Genomic DNA, 20,906 nt, shown 5'->3' with positions numbered 1-20,906 from the left:
GATGTTGCAGAAAAATACTAATCTGTTTCTTTCTTTGCACTTTCATGACCAACAACTGCTCTTGGTGCACGCACAAAAGGCGCAGCCAGCGGCACTACACTAGCCTCAGATACATCTGTCCTCCTTGGGAAGAAAACCTGGCATTTTTGCTTTGCAAGAAGACAGGCACTGAAGTTTTCTTCATTGTGCCTGCTCTCAAGGTCACAGCCAATTAGGCAGTTAATTGCTGGTTTGCATTAACGAATGCAAGGCAGAGGATCAGAGTAGCAAGGTGCTGGATTGCAGCGGCAGTGCTGGGGCGAGGGTGGGCTGGTGGGTCTCACCACATGCACCCCGGTCTGTGTGGTGCCTGCTCAGCTCCCACAAAAATTTACTTTCCGCTCAGCTCCTTTCTAAATGCGCCTCGTCAGCGTGACAAACACGGCTAAATGTAAAGCTTTAAAATGTATAAAGCGATGTACAAACCTAACCCAGTGAGCTCTAACAGAATGAGCCAGAAGAAGCCGCTCTCTGACTCCCCATACGACCAAATCTGTTCCTTGACTGATTGGCAATTTTTGCTCTGCCTACTTAAGCATTAGCACAAATTATGAAGTGATATAAAAAATCCTCAGTCAACATGGTTATTCAGCACGCAAAAGGATGGTTCTTATGATACCAGTGACAACAGTCAGCCGTATGCTGTGGCTTTCAGCTCCCTTTCAAGTTTCTGGATCTCCAGGTACAGTTTCTGGACTTCCAGCAGAGTTTTCAGTTCTGTCAGAGGAATCCCGCACTGGAAAGCTTCGCTGTTTTGAAGAATCTTCTCACAAGTATCATGCTTTTTCTTTAAAAGAACCAAAACAAGACAGAGGGCATGAGGCTCTGCTGCAGGGACCTATGTGCTGAGCATCCCCGTCCCACTGCAGCCCCTCAACTGCACCAGCTCTACTGTAACGAAGCAACCCCACTCGTGGGGTCAGACCAGAGCTATTCCAGGCTATAAATGGGCCAAGAAAGAGAAAAAGCCTGGGCAGATGGTGGTACTTACACACGTGGGCAGTGGGATCCAAGTGCCATTAGCCGAGCAGGTGGATTTTGTACCTACTGACAGACGGCCGTCACGTTGGCAAGAGAAGGACAGAGTTTCATTCACCTTGTACCATAATTTATAAGAGTTAACCACAAGGTTCCCCTCCTGTGCTATGGGTCGGTAACACTGAACTGAAAGGAAAGAATAATTAATGTAGTGGGAGGAGGCAGAAGAGAAAACACCCTGCAAGTGCCACCTGCGGCTGGCAGGTCAGAGGAGAAGCACCCCTGGCCTGTGGGGGCATCTGTGGGGTCTGGTACCCACCGGGCTGGCAGACGGGCAGGAGGGGGTGCCAGGTGCCGTCGGCCAGGCACCGGCTCTCGGCATCGCCGTGCAGCTTGAAGCCTTCGTCGCAGGAGAACTGCACGGCTGCCCCGTAGGGAAACGTGAACCTCTGTGGAGTCATCCTTCCCCTCTCGACGGCGGGCGCGGGGCACCGAACCACTGCGGGGAGAGAGGAGGGAGCGGTGGGTTTGGCTGCTGCCCTTCCCCGGGGATGCCGGGGAGCCAGGTCGGGCAGATGCTCTCTGCATCCTGGCTATACTCGAGTGTAAGAATTGACCCTCAGCTGTCTCCAGCAGCCCCAGGAGTCCCCGGTGTGACTGAGCAGCTCGTGGTGCTGAGAGCTTTGCACGAGAGCCAGGGGAGCTGCATGGGCATGAAACCACTCCAGGTTTGGAGCTCCTGGACCAGGGCAGGGAGCTGGGCTGGGGCTTAGTCCCACAATCATACCCACAACGCTCCTGGCTTCAGTCTGAGCCAGAACAGGAGAATCGACTCACGCCTGCACTCCGGGGCAGGTCCGCTCCATGTCATGTTCACCCCGTCGTTGGAAGTGCAGTAGATGGACGGGTCCCCAAGGAGGGACAGACCCTCAGCACAGCTGTACGTCACCTCTGCGCCATAGGTGAACTGCTCCTGTCCCAAGCCAGAGTGGCGGCCGCTGGCGATTTGGGGAGGGGGACCACAGGCTGTGGAATAAGGGGAACTGGTAAGAAAATAAACACATGAAGTCGCTGCCTGGATTCTTGCCTCTTACACCAGCTCCAGGCTCCAACCTCTCACTCAGGTCCCGCCTGGGTCACAGCTGCAGGAGAAGACACCTAGACACGTCCAGCCCTGAGCTGGTGATCGTCGTCCCCTTCCCCAGAGCAGATGACAAAGGCAGGTCACCTACCGACGGCTCTTTCTGGATACTCACACACCAGATTTCCTCTCAGCACGACGTTACACATACCTTTGTCACAAAACGGTAACGGGGGAGCCCAGCTCATATCAGCCTGACACTCGGTCACCTCCTGGCCCCTGAGGACATAGCCTGAATCACACGCCAGCCTCACTCGGGTCCCAACCGTGTAGTCAGTTTTGCTTTTATACACCTCTCTCACATGAGCAACATCTGGCTTTGGGCAACGAGGTTCTAGAAACAAGAGAAAGTAAAGGATGTCATGCCTTTTCAGGAAGAACTCCAGTGAAGACACTTTTTACAGAGAAGACAGTCATCAAGAACATCCGAACCCTGGAAAAAAAGGTGAGTATCAACCAGGTGCAGGTCTCAACGCCTCCTTTGGCCACACGCAGATTTTCCTGTGAATGTCAACAGACAGCTATGCTCTACAGAGTCAAAACTAAGGAGTAGCCAACACGCTTCACCAAGTCTCACCTACCTGGAGTGCACTCTGGTACCTCTGGATCCCATCTACCATCGCTCGTACAGTGAAGCACAAGGCTACTGCCGCGACCTTTGAAGGCATAGCCCTCGGTACACATGATTTCCAGCCTGTCTCCATACACGTAATCAACCTTCTGTCCCCAGACATTAAAGGGCCTTCCATTCCTGACATCTGGATTTGGGCAGCGGATTCCTGAGAAATGCCAAATGTCAGCGAGTGTGAAAACCAGGGCGATGCCACCTAGGGGGGCTGGGGTGTTTGCTAGGAAGGTAGACTCACTTTCACAAGGAGGTGGAGTTTCAGTCCACGTGAAGTCCGGCAGACACTGGATGTGCCGTGTGGTTTCTCCTGGGCTGAACTGGTGGCCCTGCCGGCACTCGTAGGTGACCACGGTCTCCACAGGAAACAGGTTACCGGCAAGTTTTGCTTTAACAGCATTGTGCACGTTGGGAGGGTCATCACAGCTACCTAGGGATGAAATATCAATTTAGGGACATTGCCAGCGGTAAATCAGCGAGGCCCATAATGGTATGCAACATAAGAGAGAGAATTTGGGTAAAAAATGTGGGCTCTCGTTGTCCTTTCTGAGATGCACATAATCATTTGAGTTCAGCGATGCCAAAGAGCGAATGCAAAGGAGACAAGCAAAAACATACGAACAGTTTTGGGCTGCATGGCTATTTTCACTGCTATAATGAGGTATGATTTCTAATAAAGTTTATGCTATCTGAGGCTCTAAAATATTAAATACAGAAAGGTCAATTTAGCCCCTCTGAATTCTACTGAGAAATGCTCACCAGCTGGAACGGCTTTAGTCTCTACAGCCCCAAGTTATAAGTTCCTAAAGTCAACCTAGTGCTAAAAGAGAGATTAGCAAAAAAAATAAAATAAAATCAAAAATCCCAGATTAGAAAAAAATAAAATAAAATCAAAAATCCCCAAAGTTCAGTCTCGGAGCCATCACCTCCATGACCTAATGCTTTCTGAGGTAGGGGGGAACTTGACAGAAGCGAAGCTGCTGCCCCGGCGGGGTCGCACTTACTGCGCTGGCAGCGCGGCAGCGGAGGCTCCCAGAGGCCGCTCTCCTGGCACGTGGACGTGTCGCTGCCGTTCAGGCTGTAGCGGAAGTTACAGTCGACGAGGACGCTGTCTCCGTAGGCGTAGTCGCGGCGGTACCTGCTCAGCAGCCTCCCGTTCTCCACCTGCGGCTGCTCACAGGTGACCACTGCGCCAGGGAAATGCCACCACGTCAGCAGTTACGCTCAAGAGGGTGTTAAAAACATTCTCGGAGCAGAAGGGGGGTTCACCAAAAAGGCTCCAAGTGGGCATGGCAAGGCAGCAGGGTGACAAAACTAGTTTCGAACCCCCTACTCTATACATATATATTTTTTTTATCTGCTCACCTTTGCATTCTGGGGCTGGCTTGTTCCAGACACCATTTACGTTATCTGTGGTTGTACAGAAAATAGAGGCATCTCCCACCAGTGAGAAAGGTCTCTGTCCCTTCTTGACAGGGTGGCACCAGTAAGTGACAGATGTCCCGTATTCAAAGTGGTCTTTGTCAGCTCCGTTGTGCTCCCCATTAGCTATTTCTGGAGGGGGTAAACACGGTATTGCTGGAGAGGGCAGGGGGAGAAACGGTAGAAGGAGAGAAGGAGAAGAGAGAAAATTAACTGATTTTTGAACTGGTAAAAAAAAAAATTGAAGCACCTGAGAAATTTAAGGGCAGGTCTCAAGGTTGTTTCATGCCTGCCCACAGGCAGCAGAGCTTGAACCCAGGCACTGAGGGGTTTGGGGACAGACCAAGCTCACAGGCAGCTGCCCTACTCCCAGGCAGCAAATAAACTTTTCTGCAGGATGATGCAGGAAGAAAAACACAAAGAAAAAATTGTTTTTCCACACTCCACCACATGTTGAACTGCTGAAATCCTCCGTAGGGCAACACGACTGCTCCGTACCCATCCCCAGTCCCATTTAAGCAGGAGATCAATTAATGTACTTACGCTCACAGAAGGGAATATCTTTGTCCCATGAAACAACATCATCTTTAATTACACACTGAATTTGAGAACTTCCAACCAGCCTGTACCTGTGCGAAACAGGGGAGAGGGAATTACTCGACAAGCTCAGCTTTGATGTATTAGCTCTAACATTACCGTCGGGATGGTTTGGGCTTCTTTGTCATAATTACAGCAGATCAGAAAATTGCCATTGATGTAATTTTTTTCAGTGACACGCTGGCTTTTTACAAAAAGCACTTTTAAAATAATAAAAAAGTTACATGGTTTCCAAGGAAAATCATCTGCTTCATCAGCCAGCGTAGCTTTCGCTACAGCTCGGAGTGCAGTATTGATGTCTTTTCCTCAAAAAGACACTGAAATATTGGAAATGGTTCAGAAAGGGTCAGGAGAGTGAACTTGAGCTTGGGAAGAACTGCCTCAAAGTTTGAGATAAAGAAAGCTCAGTGAGTCTTAAAGGTTTCAAAGGAGCGCTTAAAAGATAATTCAGTCACAGTCTGCATTTTCCTGTGCTGGTGAGGCTTCTGACCACACAGGCTGTGATCTAGAGGGGAAAACACTTCAGAAAGATGCCCGGGGAAGCAGAGGACCTGTGCCCCGAGCGCTCCTGCCTTACCCCGTGTTGCAGGTGAAATTCACTGTTGAGCCAAAAGCGAACGTTTCTGCTAGGACGAGTCTGCCGTTGGCCGGCTCTCCGGGGTAGATGCACCGCCTCGCTGGGCGACAAGAGGACTGGAGTTAGTTCAGTTTCTCGAAGAATCAGGGAAAACGCAGCAGGAAAGCAGAAGACTCCTCCAAGGGGATGGACCTCTGGATCTCCCCTAGAACCCTCAATTATTCCATGACTTGCATCACAACCTGCACACCAGCCTCTGCAGCCGAAGCAGGTTTTGCAGTAACCCCAACAAGCAAGACAGCGCTTCTTCTGTAGGATTCTCCTACCACAAGTCTGAAACACTGCTTTTGGGCCGGGAGTTGCAAATTGCCTGAGCAGAAGGACGTGCTTTGAGGCAGCACACGCAGCCAGCAGCAAAGCAGATTCCAGTTTTTGCCATCATGGGAACACAAACTCATCTCCCGCTATCCCACAGGATAAGCTGATTAATAAGCAGCGAAGAAAACACAGAAGCGAAAGTCAACTCAAAATATACTCACGCGCACAGAACTCCTGTGATCCGTGCCACTGGCCATCTTTTCCACAAATAAGGGCGTTTCGGACGTTGACTTTTCTCACCTGGATGTAACCTGGACGACAGTCGTATTCCACTGCTGATCCGTAGAGGAAGGTGGTAAACTCACGGTACTGCTCCCTCAGCTCTGCAGATGAGAGACGTGGCGGAGCATCACAGTCACCTGCCGACAGAAATTCCATCAGCAAGATGCTGGGAGGAAGAGGAGGGGGAGCTCAGGCCTGAAGGTTCTGGAGAGGATGCATCAGTGGCCTTAAAACTCCTTAAAGGTAGAAGTAAGAGGGGAGGCACAGTCTGTGACTGAGGACCAGGGAGCAGCATCACCTCACGAGGTCCTGGTCCTCCTCACACCTCATCCAGCCATTTCAAAGGCTGGTCATGAAGCCCAGATTAACCATTTCCCCTCCCCAATTAGTAGAAATCATTGCACCTTTTCCAGCTGGAATAATTTTACGTCTGTTTTACACGGAAAGGAAAAAATAGCAAAGGGAGATCACAAAGATTTAAAACGTTCTCGAAATGCAAAGGCAATGAGGAAGAGAAGGATCCAAGCCTTTTGAATCCCAGGAGAAAGTTTCCCTTTGAGGGATCTTAGTTTAACCCGACGGGTTCTCTCCCTCCTGCTGTTCACTTACTCTGCACAGCCACAAAAAGAGCAGCGGCGAGGAGTAGCCCAAAGAGAGCAGCGGGATCCCTCTGCCGCCCCAGCTCTGAAGTCGGCATCTTTCTTTATTCCAGCCTCCTGGGAGCTCCCACAGAAGTTACCACATTTTTTTCCGGGCCAAATATCTGTAAAAAATAGCGGGGAGGGTTATTTATGTTCAAGATCATCATCACTCACACGGACGGGTCTCGTTGGCTCCATCTCTCTGCTGGTCGTAGAGGTTAAGCAGTTCCCGTAGGCTTGGTTCTGCTGGTCTCCTTCATCTGCGGTTTTTGAGAATGCAGCTTTCAGCTAAAATGCAAAAATGCTATATTGCCAATACCTGCAGGGCAAGGAACTCATCTATGCCTTCTGTAAAAAGCCCCCTGAAAGTTATCTTATGGGTAAAACATTTTGGTTTAGTAACAAATCTCTTGGAAGCAAATTCACAGTCAGACGAAATCCTGCTGGAGTCAGCACAGTCCCCCAGCAACAAATTGCGTGCAGAGACGGAGAGAGAAGCATCTAATCAAAAGGACACATCAGTTTTGCACAAATAACATGACCTGGAGTAAAGCTATAAAGCACGCAAGTAATGCAGGAGAGTAAAGTTCTTTAAAAAATGGAATTTGAGTGCAATTTGGACTAGCTTGGCACCATGATCAGCAAGATGAGACCTCTCAGAATTATTTATCCAGGATCACCGTTTTTGAGCCTAAACCTTCCCAATGCTTTGCATGCTCCGAGTGCCCACCCTGCTCCTGGAAACCAGAATCTTTTGTGATGCTTTCTGCCCTAAACCCAACACTCCTTGCAGCTCTTTCACTCCTCTGGCTTTCCCTCAACATTTGTTACAGCCCTGGGTTTCATTTTATTTAATTTACCAATCTTTGTGCCTGCCAGAGTTGCAGAAAAGCTCCAGCCCGGTTCCCCGGAGCGACGTCACCTAAAGCTCTGTGGCTCAGAGTTATCTTACCTGGAGGTCTGGCAGCAGGAGATGGAGACCCGGCACGTTCAAGTCCTGTAAGACAAAGCTGTGGTTGCCCTCCCCTCGTCCCTGCAGCCTTAAAGGAGGAGTTCTGATACGCCTACAAGCTCTGATACAGCTTACTGCGGAAAAGTTTGAATTCTGCAGAAATCAAAGAATTGTGCCAGTTGACCCATAAATCATTAACTCCTCCTCCGAGCAAGGAAGAAGTAGTTCATTCAACCCACAGAGCAAAATGCTAGAAAACTGAATGCAACCCAAGCAGATGTTGAAATTATTTGTTTTCTGCGCGAGAGCTGCCAACTTGTCGTCGAAACAATCCCCGCAGAGCAGGAGCCTGCCCGTCCCACCCTGCAGCACCCTCAGGGGATGCCCAGGGGCCTCCTCAGGAGCACTGCTTCACCCCGGGGCACGTCAGGCATGAGCTCATCCCTCCTGACCTCAAAAGCCTGTGGCCAGCGTTTGAAATACATTTTCCTTCAGCCAAATCCACTGATTCCCTAAGAGCGAGGGCAGCTGGGGCTCAGGAGCTCAGGAGGTCCCAGGGAGTTTCGCACAGAGCCGGACACTCGGGTCTGTGATGGGAGCCCAGCTGCCCTTGGGCTCACCAAAAGCTTTTCCTCCATCCACCACCGCTGGGGGGTCATTCTCCAGGGACAAGAGTCGTAGGCGTTTGCTGCTTTCAGCACTTTGGCTGCTCGGCTTCATCCCGGCTTGAATCACCATCAAGAACCCGACAACAGTCTTTTTAGCCCAGGTTGTGCTTCCCTCAAGTGTTGGTTTATTCTGCCAAATCTAAGCGCTTGCTTTATTTTATTTTTCCAGAAACATTCACCACATTTAATCCCCTGAAAACTGATGAGGGAAGGCAATGGCAGCAGTAGCTCGGAGGTGCAGGATTTACCATTTCCAGCCCAACTCCCAGAAGCCAGAGACACCCATCCTCCCCCTCCAAACCCTTTCCAGAGACTCCCCAAACTCCCCATCACCTCACAATCCCAGCACACAGTAGATAAGTTACAGCAAACAATAATGGAAAATAACAGAGGAAACTGGATCTGTATTTTTTTTAAAATTTCTTTTAATGTAAATAAATGCCGATGGGCTGTCTATGCTCAAGCGCACAGAGTATGCAACACACAGCACACGATCACATACATTGCAGTATCTTAAAACCTAAAAAACACAGCAGACAGCGGCAACAAACTGCGAGCAGACGCGTAACATCCACGTTGTTGAACACAGAGAAGTTTGCAAACAGCGCCCAGAGACGGAGGAGCAGCACGACCACTGGAGATGTCACCCAGCGCCCTTCAGGGGGAGGGTTTGGGTCGCACCCCTGGGGCCAGCGGGTTCCTGGAAGCCCTGACAGTGATGCCTCTTCTCCCAAGGAGCCTGGCAACAAACTGCGAGCAGACGCGTAACATCCACGTTGTTGAACACAGAGAAGTTTGCAAACAGCGCCCAGAGACGGAGGAGCAGCACGACCACTGGAGATGTCACCCAGCGCCCTTCAGGGGGAGGGTTTGGGTCGCCCCCCTGGGGCCAGCGGGTTCCTGGAAGCCCTGACAGTGATGCCTCTTCTCCCAAGGAGCCTGGTCTGGACTTCCCCATCGCCCTCGGCCCCCTGCCCGCAGCTGCCGGGAAGGGGACGCCTGGCTGAGCTCTAACGTCACAGCCAGCGTACACAAACTCGAGCTGCCCCGGCCGGTTTTCAGCCTGTTTCCTCCTTTTCCCCATGACTGGCAGCAGAGACAGAACAGGTTTTCATTAAATCATTCTTCTTTAAAATGCCCCCGCCCATAACACCGATGGGGCAGCAAGCCCCTGGACGGTGGCTCAGGTCCCGCGGGTGGCCCTGCCACCACTCACTAAGGTGACAGCAGCCACCACCACCTCTGCTGACAGAAATGGGGACAAAGGCAGGGAAATAGAGAAAAAGCTTCACCAAGGCACTGAGCCTCCACTCCCACACCTCCAAATTCAACCTGCCCAGCCCAAGACACCAGCTCGACCAGCAGCCAACCCGCAGCTGAGGGACCTTGTGCAATCTTTATTTACTTACTCTGGGGTATTTGCACGCACGGTGCCAACGGAATCAGGTGATTTCAAGGAAATCCCTGGCAGGGGGACCCGCCAGCCCATTTGGGGCTGGGAGGTGCGTGGGCTCCCCAGCATCACCTCGGGGCTTGGCAGGAACCCGGGACCCGCCGTGTCGGGCAGGCACCCGGGCCCTGCCGTGTCGGGTACAATCCCCCCGTGCGGCATCATAAATCTGCTGCTGCTCTGCTCTAGACATGCGTGTTTACACCTTTTGAAAATTAAAATGCAGGGGAAAAGGCTAGCTAGGCTTTCATTAAAGCACCAAGGCACAAACACTGCTGTCTGCAGAGACAGCCTCGGCCAAAGTAAAGACCCACTTGGGAGGAATAAGGGACCCACGGTCAGGGATGCAAAACTGCAAACCTCATTTTTACCAAGGATTAAAAACCAAAACCAGCAGGGATTAAAAAACAAAACCTCCAACATATTAACAGCTACATTCATGTGTTCTGGCAGGAAAAAAATATATTTTTGTCTCTTTAACTACTCAATGATACAAATATAATTAATTCCTCAGCAAGTTATTACAGAGTATTGTGCGTAAACACCCCCCAGCACATCTCTGCCCCTCCTTCCCCCGCAGAGCAGGAGGCTTCTCAGGAGGAGCAGCCAGCCCAGGTTTGTGCGTTTGGAGCATTACTGGAGTGTGACAGCGAGCACTACCAAGCAACAGGCTATCATCTCTTCGACGTTTTTTTCTCTCTTTTTTTTCCCTTTTTTTTTCTTTTCCTTACTTATTTCTAATCGCTGCAACATTTAACACCGAAGAACAGACTTGTGCTGCTCTCGCAGAGGCTGCAGCAAACCCGCACGCCGGCGGGAACAGCCCAAGGAACAAAACTAATAAAACTCAAGTTTCTCACCTACTGAATTTCATCCCTCTGTGGCGCAACTCTAGATGAGCACTTCTGCTCCTCAGAAACCCGGAAGGGTCACGATTAGTGCCTTCACCACAGCTCATTCTAGCTCAACTTTATCAAATTAAAGCTCTTGGGAGTGTTTAAAAAAAAAAAAACAGCCAGGTTTGAGCTCAAATTCCCCAGGTAAACCTCAGGCTCTGGGGTTGCTGAGCTCCTCCACAGCCAGGGCACCAACGTGTCCCGCACACTGATCCCTACGCTGGGCACAGCTGACATTCATTTATTTACACGAGGAAAATAAGCAGCCTGGGTCCCAGACGCTGCTCGTATAAATCCTGGGAACAGCCAGCATCAGAGCAGCCTCCTGCTTCATACCTAAACGCTCCTTTCTTCACCCAACCTGACGGTTTTGCCCTTAGAGCAAGAACAGGAGGAGTGTGGTAAAACGGAGTTTGGCAAAACTCAAGTCAAGACTTGGGGAAGAAAAAGGTAAATTTGGGGTGTTGCTTCCCCTGCACCTGGGTGGGGGATGGCGCCGCAGAGGAGCTTCACCCCCGGGCACTAAACACCAAAGCAGTTTAAACTCTAGTAAAGGCAGCATTAAACAATGGTAACATTCACAGCTTATCCACAGGAAAGTTTAAAAACTTTTTGTGGGCCTAAAATCCGGTACATTAAAAAGACAGCTGGTAAAAATCCTGTGCTTCTCTGCGCGAGGTCCCGTTTTCTGCTGCAGTGGATTAAAAGCGTCCACAAAACCCAGGAAAAAAACGAGCGAGAGGATGAGATCAGGAGGCAAAGCCAAAGCAGGACTTGAGCTCGGATTCGGCAGCGCTGGCAGCTTTTCTGGTTCCAGGAGCCTTTGTTCCCTTCTGCCCCTCGCAGGGGACGTCCTGGGGGATTTGTGGACCTCACAAGTTTGGACAAGAGCCTTCCCGGAGCAAAAGAAGAGGCTCAGCTCGGGAGGATTCACATCACCAGTCGTGAAAGCAAAGTGAAATGACGAAGTTTTGGATGGCAATAACTGTTTGAACTTAAAAAAGGTAAAAAAAACCCAAAAAACCCCACACCTGGAGACTTGGTCTTCCAAAGAAAAGCTGCTTCAGCAAGTACGGATGTGACCATTTTGTCCTCACATACGCTGCGGTTAATTTTGCCATTTAACCAGGAGGAAGGTCGTGGGACACTATTTTTAACACCCTAATAAGCCCAGGGAAATGTTAGCTCACACGTATTACAAGCAGGTTGACAAAAATCTCAGTAATACATTTCCTCCAACCTCACTGACAGACATTTCAGCATTCAGAAAGAAAAGACACAGACAGATACTAAAAAAAAAAAAAAACTCAACAGATTTCAGAGAAGAGAGCTGGCCTGTGGCTCACTGTGCTCTGGGGATGCTCGAGTCCCATCCGCAGGGCTCGTCCTGGTGCCAGAAATCCCAGCTGAATCCGAGATGAAAGAGCAAAGCTCTACACCGTTAAACCAGCCATCCTCTAGAAAGGAGAGAGAAGGAGTACAGGTTACCCCAAAGGTGAGGCAGGAGGTGCTAAAGCAGGAGACAGCAGGGCTCAGCACTGTTACTCGCTTTTATTTATCTCCCCCATGGGAGAGTACACTTCCAGCACACACATAAAAGACATTACAGCAATTAGTTTGCATATTAGCCACAATAAATACTTAATAGCTTTGACAAAACCCCTTCCACTGCCTCACCGAGTGTCCGGCAGAGAGTAGGAACTCACTCGAGTCAGTACAAGGGAACTACATATATTTACAAACATGCAATCACACCAGTTAAAATCCGACAGCCAGGATTTCCTGCAGCACTTTGAGACTGCGACCCAACGGGTACGTGTGCAGTTTGTCTTCCTGCCTAACCAGCACTGTTCTGCAATTAAAAAACCTCAACGGCACAGCTACGGAGCCGATTTGCTGAAATTTAACAGTAGGCATCAACGCTTAGAATCCAATAGTCAGGAAATCCAGGCCCTACATGTTTTCTATTTGCAATTTAAAATAGATAAACGAAACAGCTTTCCTGACTACGACACTTAAAGTAACCATCATCAGACAGAGCTAATCCGTAACAGCTGCTCACAACCTACTTTCCCAAGCAAAACAGCAGCGCTAAGAAGGAGGGATGTTTGTACTGGAACAAAGCTGGACCAAGTTACTTTCGTTTATCTGCAAACCCTTCCTAGGAAGTCTGAGTTATTTGCTTACACATAGCGGAAAAAGAAACACTTGGAACGTTAAAAAAGTAGTTTTGCAAGGCTGGCAAACACATTCATTTTCCAAACACACGGCTCCTTTTGGTTCAGAGTAAAGACAAATCCATTCGATTCTAAATTAGTATTACTCAGGATAGGAAAACTGATTTATCAGATTTATCACAAGCTCCCCCAGCTCAAGTTCTTTCTCCTTTTCCCCTCACTTGGACCGCTCCCACGTGGCAGAAGCTCTGCAGCGATACCTGAGCTTGCTGCTCTGTGCGCTCCCACAGCTTTGGCAGCGCAGGCAGTAAGAAAACTCTTCAACGTTACTAAAAGCCTAAAAACTGTCACACACTAGAAAACAGGAGATGGGGGCACGTAACTTTAGGATCAACCCCACACCTGCAAGTCCTAGGACACTAAATACCAGCGATGGAGAGAGACCGAGCAGATGCCTTGAGAAAAATTGCTGGAAGAGCTACACTTCCAGGACAAAGCACAAAGGCAAGGAGGGAGCAGAGCTTTGCTGAGAGCAAGAGCAGGTCAGCAGCCACCCCAGCAGTGACCCCAAAGCCTGAGGACAGGGCTTGTGCCACCTCCAAGCCCACCCTTGGGTTATTATCCCTCAGAAGCCCTCCTCCTGCTCCACGCCTTCATCCTTCCCCAAGGCAGTTTCCATGCAACACGAATGAAGAGAAGTCCTACTTACTAAACCAAAAGAGAGCACACACAAGCTGCTGTCAGCGGTACTCACAGGCAAGCATTTCCCCCTTGAGGCTGCAAAGGAAAAAGAAACAGCACAGGATAGCTCGTAGCGCGTTTTAAAGGAGATTTAAAAATAGCAGTAAGAAGCAGCAAAGCAAACAAGGAAAGAAGTGAAGCAACCCCGAAGATTTTGTGTTGGGGAGCTCAGGGCAGGCTTGTACCACGGCAGAGCTGACGGAGGGTGAGGACGTGGGGAGCTGCAGCACCCAGCAGCCTTCACCCCAGCTGCGTCGCCCCTTCTTTCAGTCTCTGGCCACTTGCTGCCAGCGACGAGGAGAACAAGAACACGGGCTCGCTGAACAGCCCGGAAAACACTAACCTCTGAAGTACGCAATTCCTTTAATTTGGGCACCCAAGGGGCTCAACAAAGCTGCAGGCGTCAGGGTCTGCAGGGAAATGGGCACTGACAAAACCACCGGTGCAAAGACTTCCTACCGAGTCACCGCGGGGACACAGCGACACTTGGCTTCAGCAGAGTAGGACAAGGGGGGTATTTGCGACTCTTTCCAAACAGGGTTTTGCCAGAACCCGGCCAAAACCCTACTGCACCGATGGAAACCCGCCTGCACGGAGACTGATTTCGAAAGCCTCTGGCACCACAATTCTAGTTTAAGGGGGCAACTCTGGGGTTTGGGGTTTTTTTTGTGGGTTTGCCTTTTTTGGGGGGTTGGTTGTTTTTTTCTGCTTTTTTTTTTTTAATTTTTTTTTCATTAAGGGAGTCTAACCCAGATTATTTTCATGCAGGAGCAGAGATAGTGTTCAAGACCCACGCGCAGGCAATGGTGGGGAGGGGGAGCAGAGGGAAGGTACCACCTCGACACCGACTTGCAGCTGCGGCCGCTCAGCCCCATCTCGAGCTTCCAGGGCTGGGGCAGGTCCCAGCAGGTCGAGGGGTTTGCTCCCGAGGCTGTAATGTCGCGGGCGCCTGACCATCTCCGCGCTGGCCCGCGGCGTAAAGCTGTTCCTTCTCATCCTGACAGGGGTTTGGCTGGCGGGAAGCTTGTTCTGATCCCAGGTGGAAGGTACAGCAAGGAATGAAGAGGGGGAACCACAGTTGAAAAAAAAATAAAAATATATATATATATACCCCATCACACAGCAGCAGCGCACACCTCCAGCACCATCCCCACCTGCAGGCATCCCAAAAAGCTCAGTGAACCCCACCTCATGCAGTGGGAAACCACGTTTTTTAACTTTTTTCCCTCTCACAATCAACTAAGGGTGGGGAAAAAATTGTGAGCATGTAGAAAACTTTCCCTTTTTTTGTGTTTCTTCTCCCCACATTGCCCAAGTAAAGCAAAGAACAACAGACACAGCCTCCGACTCCGAGCGGGCAGCAGCAATTTCCACGCAGACATCGAAGCAATAAATGCTCAACTGGAAACCACCAGCATGGGATCAGTCACAAAAACCTCGCTGAACATCCTCACTCCAGCATTTCGCAGCCAGCTGGGTTTAGCTGCAGATGCAGGCGCCCAGTTTCTCCACCCCTCATTTATGGTCCTTCAGACTCCTTTATGCTGGGACAAAAAAATAAAATAACCCTATCCCAGGCAATCAACCAACAGCTCCTTATAAAAGACAACAAGAGGCAGCTAAAAGCCTAAATGTACCAGAACTTAAGATGTGATGCATCTGGATTTCCCGTGAGCTAGCACAGCGGAGCTGGCTCGTGCTCTTTAATTGGGGGGAGCTAATTACAGGCGATCGCAGGCTAACTGCAGGACTGGGTCAGTCCTTCTGCAAAACAGCGTCTGCAAAAGCGAAAACCTAAAATAGCAGCAACTCCCACAGATTTCGCACGTAGTTCTGTGCTTTGCTGAGCAAGGTGGACGGTCGAGCAGAGCAGTTAAGAAACAGGAGAGAGAATTCCATAAATAAAGTCAAAGTGTGAAGCCTTTGCACCGCAGCTGTAAGAAAATTCCCAGAGCTGAGACAGACCCACCTCCTTCTGCTCTGATATGTACCAAGTTTAGGACCGCCACGGTCCTGCTTTGCACCAAAATACTAGGAAAACGCACAAGAAATCTGTAAAGACGAGGGAAACACCCAGCCCAGAGGCCAGCCTCACCCCCTCCACAGCTTTAGGAAGAGAAAGCTCATCGAGACAATGAGGAAAGTTCAAATATTCTGGCAAGTCTCCTCGAAATTCTCACAATCCAGGCAAAGAGCATCAACAACAAATACCTCTCTGCAAGCTGAGAGCAAGACCTGGAGTTTGAAACCTCTGAACCGAAGCTGCCCCCTTCTGCTTCCCACAATAGCCCTGAAGTATCTCCCTGGCCTGGCAAGCACGTTAATCCAGCCTACAATTAATTCTGCTTTTGCTGATTCCTTCTGCGGCGAGTCCTTCTGGTCACTGAAAGCAATCGGCCACTTCTAGCGGGTATTTAAGTGTGTTTCAGTTTAGTTACTTTTCTGAAAAGGGAAAAAGCCTTACTGAGTTCAGGCAGGGTTTCTCGCGGTGGGTGTTCACTGCTTCCACGTTCAGGGTAATTGTCTCCACTTTACAACCTTTACCAAAAAAAATTTTAAAAAAAGGCAAGTTTACAGGAGAAAAGGTAATTTATTAAATAACTTTTTTTTTTAATATTGAAAACAGCATGGAAAGTGAGCAGGAATAGTGTTTTTTTCTGCTGTTTTTTGGTTTATTGTGTGTGGGTTTTTTAAAATAAAACAGCTCATAAATCAACAGTTCACCCTATTAATAGAATTTGACACTTTAACTGCATTCTGGCTCTAACCTTCTGTGCAAGAGCACAGCCCTGCGTGACGTGGGCCCGAGGTCCATGCAGAAAAGCCATTTTCAGCTGACTGCACCCCAGAGCCAAATCCAAGCTTGGTGGCACAAACAGGACAAACCCACAGACCATCACCGCGTGTTTCAAGGAGAGGCCACGGGAAAACACCCCCACACGTCCCCTCCCAACCCTCCAGAACCTTTTTATACGTTAAAAATATCACCAGAAGCTTTAACAGCGCGTCCAGACACAAGCTTGCCAACTGGATTCATACAAACACATTAATCCGGGAAAAAAAAAGAAAAAAACCACAGAAAACCCCAAACCCTCCCCATATTTACCGTACGCAACGGGCGTGAGCTTGAGGATGGTGTGGAGGGGGCAGCGCAGGTAGGGCAGCTCATCTAGGAGAGAGACAAGCGTTATGGGGGGGGGTAGGGCTGCCTGTGCCAACCCCCCCTGGACCCCCAGACCCCCCTCACCAGCCCCACAGCATTTCCAATCCCCTCCTGCAGCCCACGGGTGGGAGAGCACGGCTGCCACAGTTTTACTTCAAACTCCGTTAAAAGTTTTTTAACTTTATTCTAAGTTTTATTAAGCTCCAGGAGCCTGTGTTTCGCAGAGCTGCAGCGCCGCTGCCAACTCTTCCAGGCTACCGATGCACCAGAAAACTTTTTCTTTATGTTAAAAACTCCTACAGATACTGGTGGAAACAGCTCCTGAAACAAGGGCTGAGCAGAAATCCAGAGGCGTCTCGCCAAGAGAGCTTCTTGCAAAGCCCTGTGCGCCACCAAAGTGCAACAGTCCAAGCATTTCAGAAATGTTTTCTTTCTTTCTTTTTTTAAGCAGCTCTTCCGTTGCGAAAAATCAAAACAGTAATTACAAGCCACCCTCCGAAAAAGCTCTGCAAAGGAAGCAGCGAGAGAAGCCAGCCCCTAACATCACACATTTATTTTTGTACCTGCACTCTTGTCAAGAAAATAAGCCAACAGACACCTCATAACCGCCTGGTGGGAGATAACGAGGACGTTGCCTTGCCGTTCTAGCTCCATAATTACTGGCTCCAGGCGCTGGACCAAGTCCTGGTAAGACTGAAAAACAACACGGGAATTTTTCAAGGGGTTTTGTAAACAGAGGCTTATAGCAGAAGTAGCAATTAAGACAGCTTCATGTTCAGGAAAGTATCAGTTAAAATACCAAAATACAGAAGTGATGGATGACACCAAAAAAAAACCCAACTGAAAGAAAAGCAAACAGCAGAAGGTGAGAAGGTGAAATCTGCTGTCAGCAACCCGCAGGTTACAGGAGGATTCACAACACTGGTAACTCTCAACGGGTGCAGCAAGAAAAACAAATACAACAGTAAATTATGTGCTTAAACAAGGTTATGAAGTAAACCCAGAGATGACTCCATACCCCACCCACAATCATTTTCCAGGATGGTTTTTCACAGGGACAACTGAGGCCTCAGCAAAACAAGCAGGATGGAGAAACCTCTCAGAGCCCAAGGGAGCACTGAGGGACTCGGCAAGTGGCCCAATTAACTCACAATAAAGGAAATCAATAAACTTTTCATCTAAGAGAGAACTCAGGATCCTATGTTTTCAGTTTCTCATACAAACATCAGCAGAACAAGTTAAAATGATGTAAACTCCTTCAATTCTACATATATTCATTAATCTTAGGTACACTCTATTTCATCGCTATTTTTTAAGGGTGTTCACCTCTCCTCCAGGATAGCGGTACAGGTATTTCTCTTGATCCCTCAGTGCAAACTCATCTGGATATTTGGCTTCGATTTCTGCATAGGTCATTTCTTCACACACCCCCTGAGGGAAGAACAACTCGTTACACCACACTTCATTTCGCCAGAGGTACGAGAATGCAATGGGCAGAAAAGAAAAAGCAAGTGGCTGAGCTCAGTAATCCCTTTATGCGAAGAAAATGTCCAGTATTGTATCGGTCACAGCCGGACGCTCAGCAGGGTGGTTTGAAGGGGACAGGCTTTTGCTTTTATTTCAAATCCTCTGTTTGCCAGGGACGAAAACGAGCACCCATTTCTAGAGCAGCATCCCTGCATATTCTTACGCCCCAAAGAACGAGAGCGGGAGCAGCAAACTTTGTCCACCCAGCAGAGCGTGACAAATGCCTGGGGTCTTCCACGTTATTTTCTTTCTCCACACCAGCTGGATCCTTGCTCACAGCAAGATCTAGCAGCTCCAGGCATTGTCAGCCCTGCACCAAACCAGCCTAAACCCTGCAATGATGGCTGGAGTATGTTACACAGGGACATGGTTACAAAAGAAGAGGTTATAGTTGATTTTATCGTGACAAAGGTTTTTTTAAATGTTATTTTCCATCTATAAAAAGCTTCTATCAGCATTTCCCTCACAGCATCGATCTCGTTGAGGATCTTCCACTGCTCATACGTGACCCCCAGGGACTCGGCTGTCTGGATGGTCCTTTTCAGCTGGCTCGTCCACACCTTCAGATCCACGATCTCCTGCTCTTCGATGAACTTCTTCAGCGCCTGAGCAAACTAGGAAAAGAAAAAAAAAAAAAACACAGTCCAGGGAGGTTAGGAAGGGGCCGGAGCTGCTGCCGCCATCAAAAGCATCATTTCAAGGGCTGTGGCTGTCGCGGCAAGATGCGGCTGCGGGCCTGCCCCTGGCCGGAGGGGAGGCAGCGCCCGGCTCTGCCCCCGGTCCCACAACACGTCACACACACGGCAGCCGGGCGCTGCCAGGCACATACCTGCTTCCCGCGCGGCGACAGACCAGAATCCCCACCAATCTTGCCGACAAGGTTATAGTCACTCTCACCGTGTCGGCAAAGGTAGATGGTACGTGGCTGGACATGAATGTTCATTAGGTAATAGACGATTTTACTCTGGATGTAATCTTGGACTCTGTTTACTAGGAATCGCTGTCCCACATTGATCACTTTAATGAAGGAAAGATCTCTGGAGTCAACATAAAATAAGAACACCCACACGACTGGTTTTAAAAACGAAGCACGTGCACCTGCGGGTGTAATCTAGCTATTTATCCTCTAGTAAAGGCATCAGCACTACCACGGGGCGCTCCAGCAGAAAGCAGAAGAGATGCTCAACTGCTGTGCTTAAACAAGGAGCTGCGTTACGCTGGAGAAAAATCCTTTCAAATCGAGACCCAAGGACATCACCTTCACGCAAGCAATCGCGCTTTGGGAGAGCAGAGGCTCGAGCAGACACATCACAGCATCCTGAGCCAGAGAACTGCATCGACAAAGCAAAGCAGCTCATGTGTGCAGGGCTAAATGCAGCCCAGGGCTTTGCTTACTTGTCATATGCATCAGGATCGAGAGGCTGGTAAGTGACCTTGTAGCACTCGATCCTCTTCAGGAAATCATCCATCACGTTCTCCCTGTTTCTCTCCGGGTAGTCAGGGCTGGAAACTTTCACCTCCTGCCCAAGAGACGACACGGCTTGGTGAGACCTAAGCAAACTCAGCCAGGAACAAATGCAACGCTGAATAACGTTATTCTTCCCTTTTGAAAAAAAAATGCCCATTGTTGAACGCTGCCCTGTGGAAAAACCTGCTCCAGGGGAGGAAACAAAGGGCGACTCTGAAGGCGCTGTAGCTCTTGGCGCTGCGACAGACACAGCTGGCTCGCCGCGAGCTGTCCCCGCAAGCCTCTGCTGCTGCCTCCCCCTGACGGGAAATCACGCTTCAAGGTCAAACACTTCTCAGCTTCATTTGATTTCCACCTTCTCACATAACCAATCACATCTCTAGCTTTTATGAGCCTGCAAAGCCTTAGCTGTTTATTTCCGAGGCGAAACATAAGAGCGAGGTATTTGCAGACATTCCTGTGAGCTATCGTGGCTGGTGACCTTGCACCGAGCACCCAAGCTCCCCGGGCAGGCACTGGCAGATGAGCCTGGAAAATGGAGCACGCACCAGGATATTGGCAGCGATGACTTCTGGATCGTCACAGACAGACTCCACGAAAAAAACCTACAGAGGAGGCAAGGAGACATATTTCAGAGAGTCGAGAACTCTGCCCTGAATCCAGAGCCAAGAGCTCCCTCCCCAGGGAGCACCGACGTCCCTCGGTGCAGCAACTCCAAGGACAAATTAAAGACAGATGCGCTACCTTGAAAGCATTTTCCTTTGCAAAATTTAAGATGAGGTCCCGTCTTTCTCGAGTTGTATTGGTCGCATCAAACACCTACCAGAAAATGAGTTAAGGAGCAATAAGAAATGTTATCTAAGGCTTTTAAACCAGCCCCAAATCATCTGGGAGTACAAGCAGGTCCCCGAATGCCCTGGGAAGCTTTGAACTACCCAGATGTACAACCATGTTTAGTTCAGAAGAGCCTTACAGCTATTTGCCCGCACTCCTCCAAGAGATAAGCCTTCACATCTTCCAGAGCCACCAAGGCACACCGTCTGCAGAAGAGATAAAGGGTGTTGTCAGAGCTGACACAAAGTATTCAGGCAGCAAAGGCTTCTGAACCACCGGGGAAAGATTTAAATACCTCCTCTCCCTGCCCACGGAGAACCCACCCCTGCACCTTCCCAAGAGCCCAGAGGCTCTGCAGCGATCACAAGGCATCCGCATCCATCCCCTGCTCTTTGTGTCAGCCCGGAGCC

General features: G+C 49.5%; 2 protein-coding genes across 2 annotated transcripts in view; both read right to left on the bottom strand.

The window, feature by feature from the left end:
- Positions 1–670: 670 nt before the first annotated feature.
- On the bottom strand, positions 671–8,292 carry LOC104274993 (C4b-binding protein alpha chain-like). The gene is made up of 13 exons (XM_009870810.1): positions 8,193–8,292; positions 5,919–6,080; positions 5,380–5,479; positions 4,749–4,834; positions 4,149–4,361; positions 3,788–3,970; positions 3,025–3,213; positions 2,740–2,937; positions 2,310–2,492; positions 1,855–2,043; positions 1,337–1,516; positions 1,088–1,203; positions 671–826 (listed from the first exon to the last, which is right to left on the bottom strand). The coding sequence occupies exons 1-13, from the start codon at positions 8,290–8,292 to the stop codon at positions 671–673; spliced, it is 2,055 nt and encodes a 684-aa protein (XP_009869112.1).
- A 5,221-nt stretch (positions 8,293–13,513) lies between these two features.
- The window catches only part of PFKFB2 (6-phosphofructo-2-kinase/fructose-2,6-biphosphatase 2), a 7,660-nt gene continuing 267 nt past the window's right edge, over positions 13,514–20,906 (bottom strand). The window contains exons 2-13 of the mRNA XM_009870808.1: positions 20,636–20,702; positions 20,407–20,481; positions 20,211–20,267; positions 19,590–19,714; positions 19,024–19,231; positions 18,662–18,808; positions 17,994–18,098; positions 17,231–17,360; positions 16,611–16,673; positions 15,969–16,042; positions 14,342–14,533; positions 13,514–13,540 (exon numbers count right to left, since the gene is read on the bottom strand). Of these exons, the coding sequence (XP_009869110.1) occupies positions 13,514–13,540; positions 14,342–14,533; positions 15,969–16,042; positions 16,611–16,673; positions 17,231–17,360; positions 17,994–18,098; positions 18,662–18,808; positions 19,024–19,231; positions 19,590–19,714; positions 20,211–20,267; positions 20,407–20,481; positions 20,636–20,702 (1,270 nt within the window). The remainder of the gene's footprint in view (positions 13,541–14,341; positions 14,534–15,968; positions 16,043–16,610; positions 16,674–17,230; positions 17,361–17,993; positions 18,099–18,661; positions 18,809–19,023; positions 19,232–19,589; positions 19,715–20,210; positions 20,268–20,406; positions 20,482–20,635; positions 20,703–20,906) is intronic.

Source organism: Apaloderma vittatum, unplaced genomic scaffold, assembly GCF_000703405.1.
Source record: "Apaloderma vittatum isolate BGI_N311 unplaced genomic scaffold, ASM70340v1 scaffold6186, whole genome shotgun sequence".
Classification (NCBI taxonomy): domain Eukaryota; kingdom Metazoa; phylum Chordata; class Aves; order Trogoniformes; family Trogonidae; genus Apaloderma; species Apaloderma vittatum.
The sequence above is the reverse complement of the archived record's forward strand: the minus strand, read 5'-3'. Positions and strand labels throughout refer to the sequence as shown.

What these genes read in the sequence shown, in the direction of transcription:
- LOC104274993 (XM_009870810.1), bottom strand. Translation starts at nt 8,292, where the DNA reads ATGAAGCCGAGCAGCCAAAGTGCTGAAAGCAGCAAACGCCTACGACTC. An exon ending in GCCAGCCCCAGAATGCAAAG is followed by an intron (nt 3,971 to 4,148) that starts GTGAGCAGATAA and finishes TCCCTGGCGCAG; the next exon opens with TGGTCACCTGTGAGCAGCCG. An exon ending in AACTCCACCTCCTTGTGAAA is followed by an intron (nt 2,938 to 3,024) that starts GTGAGTCTACCT and finishes GGCATTTCTCAG; the next exon opens with GAATCCGCTGCCCAAATCCA.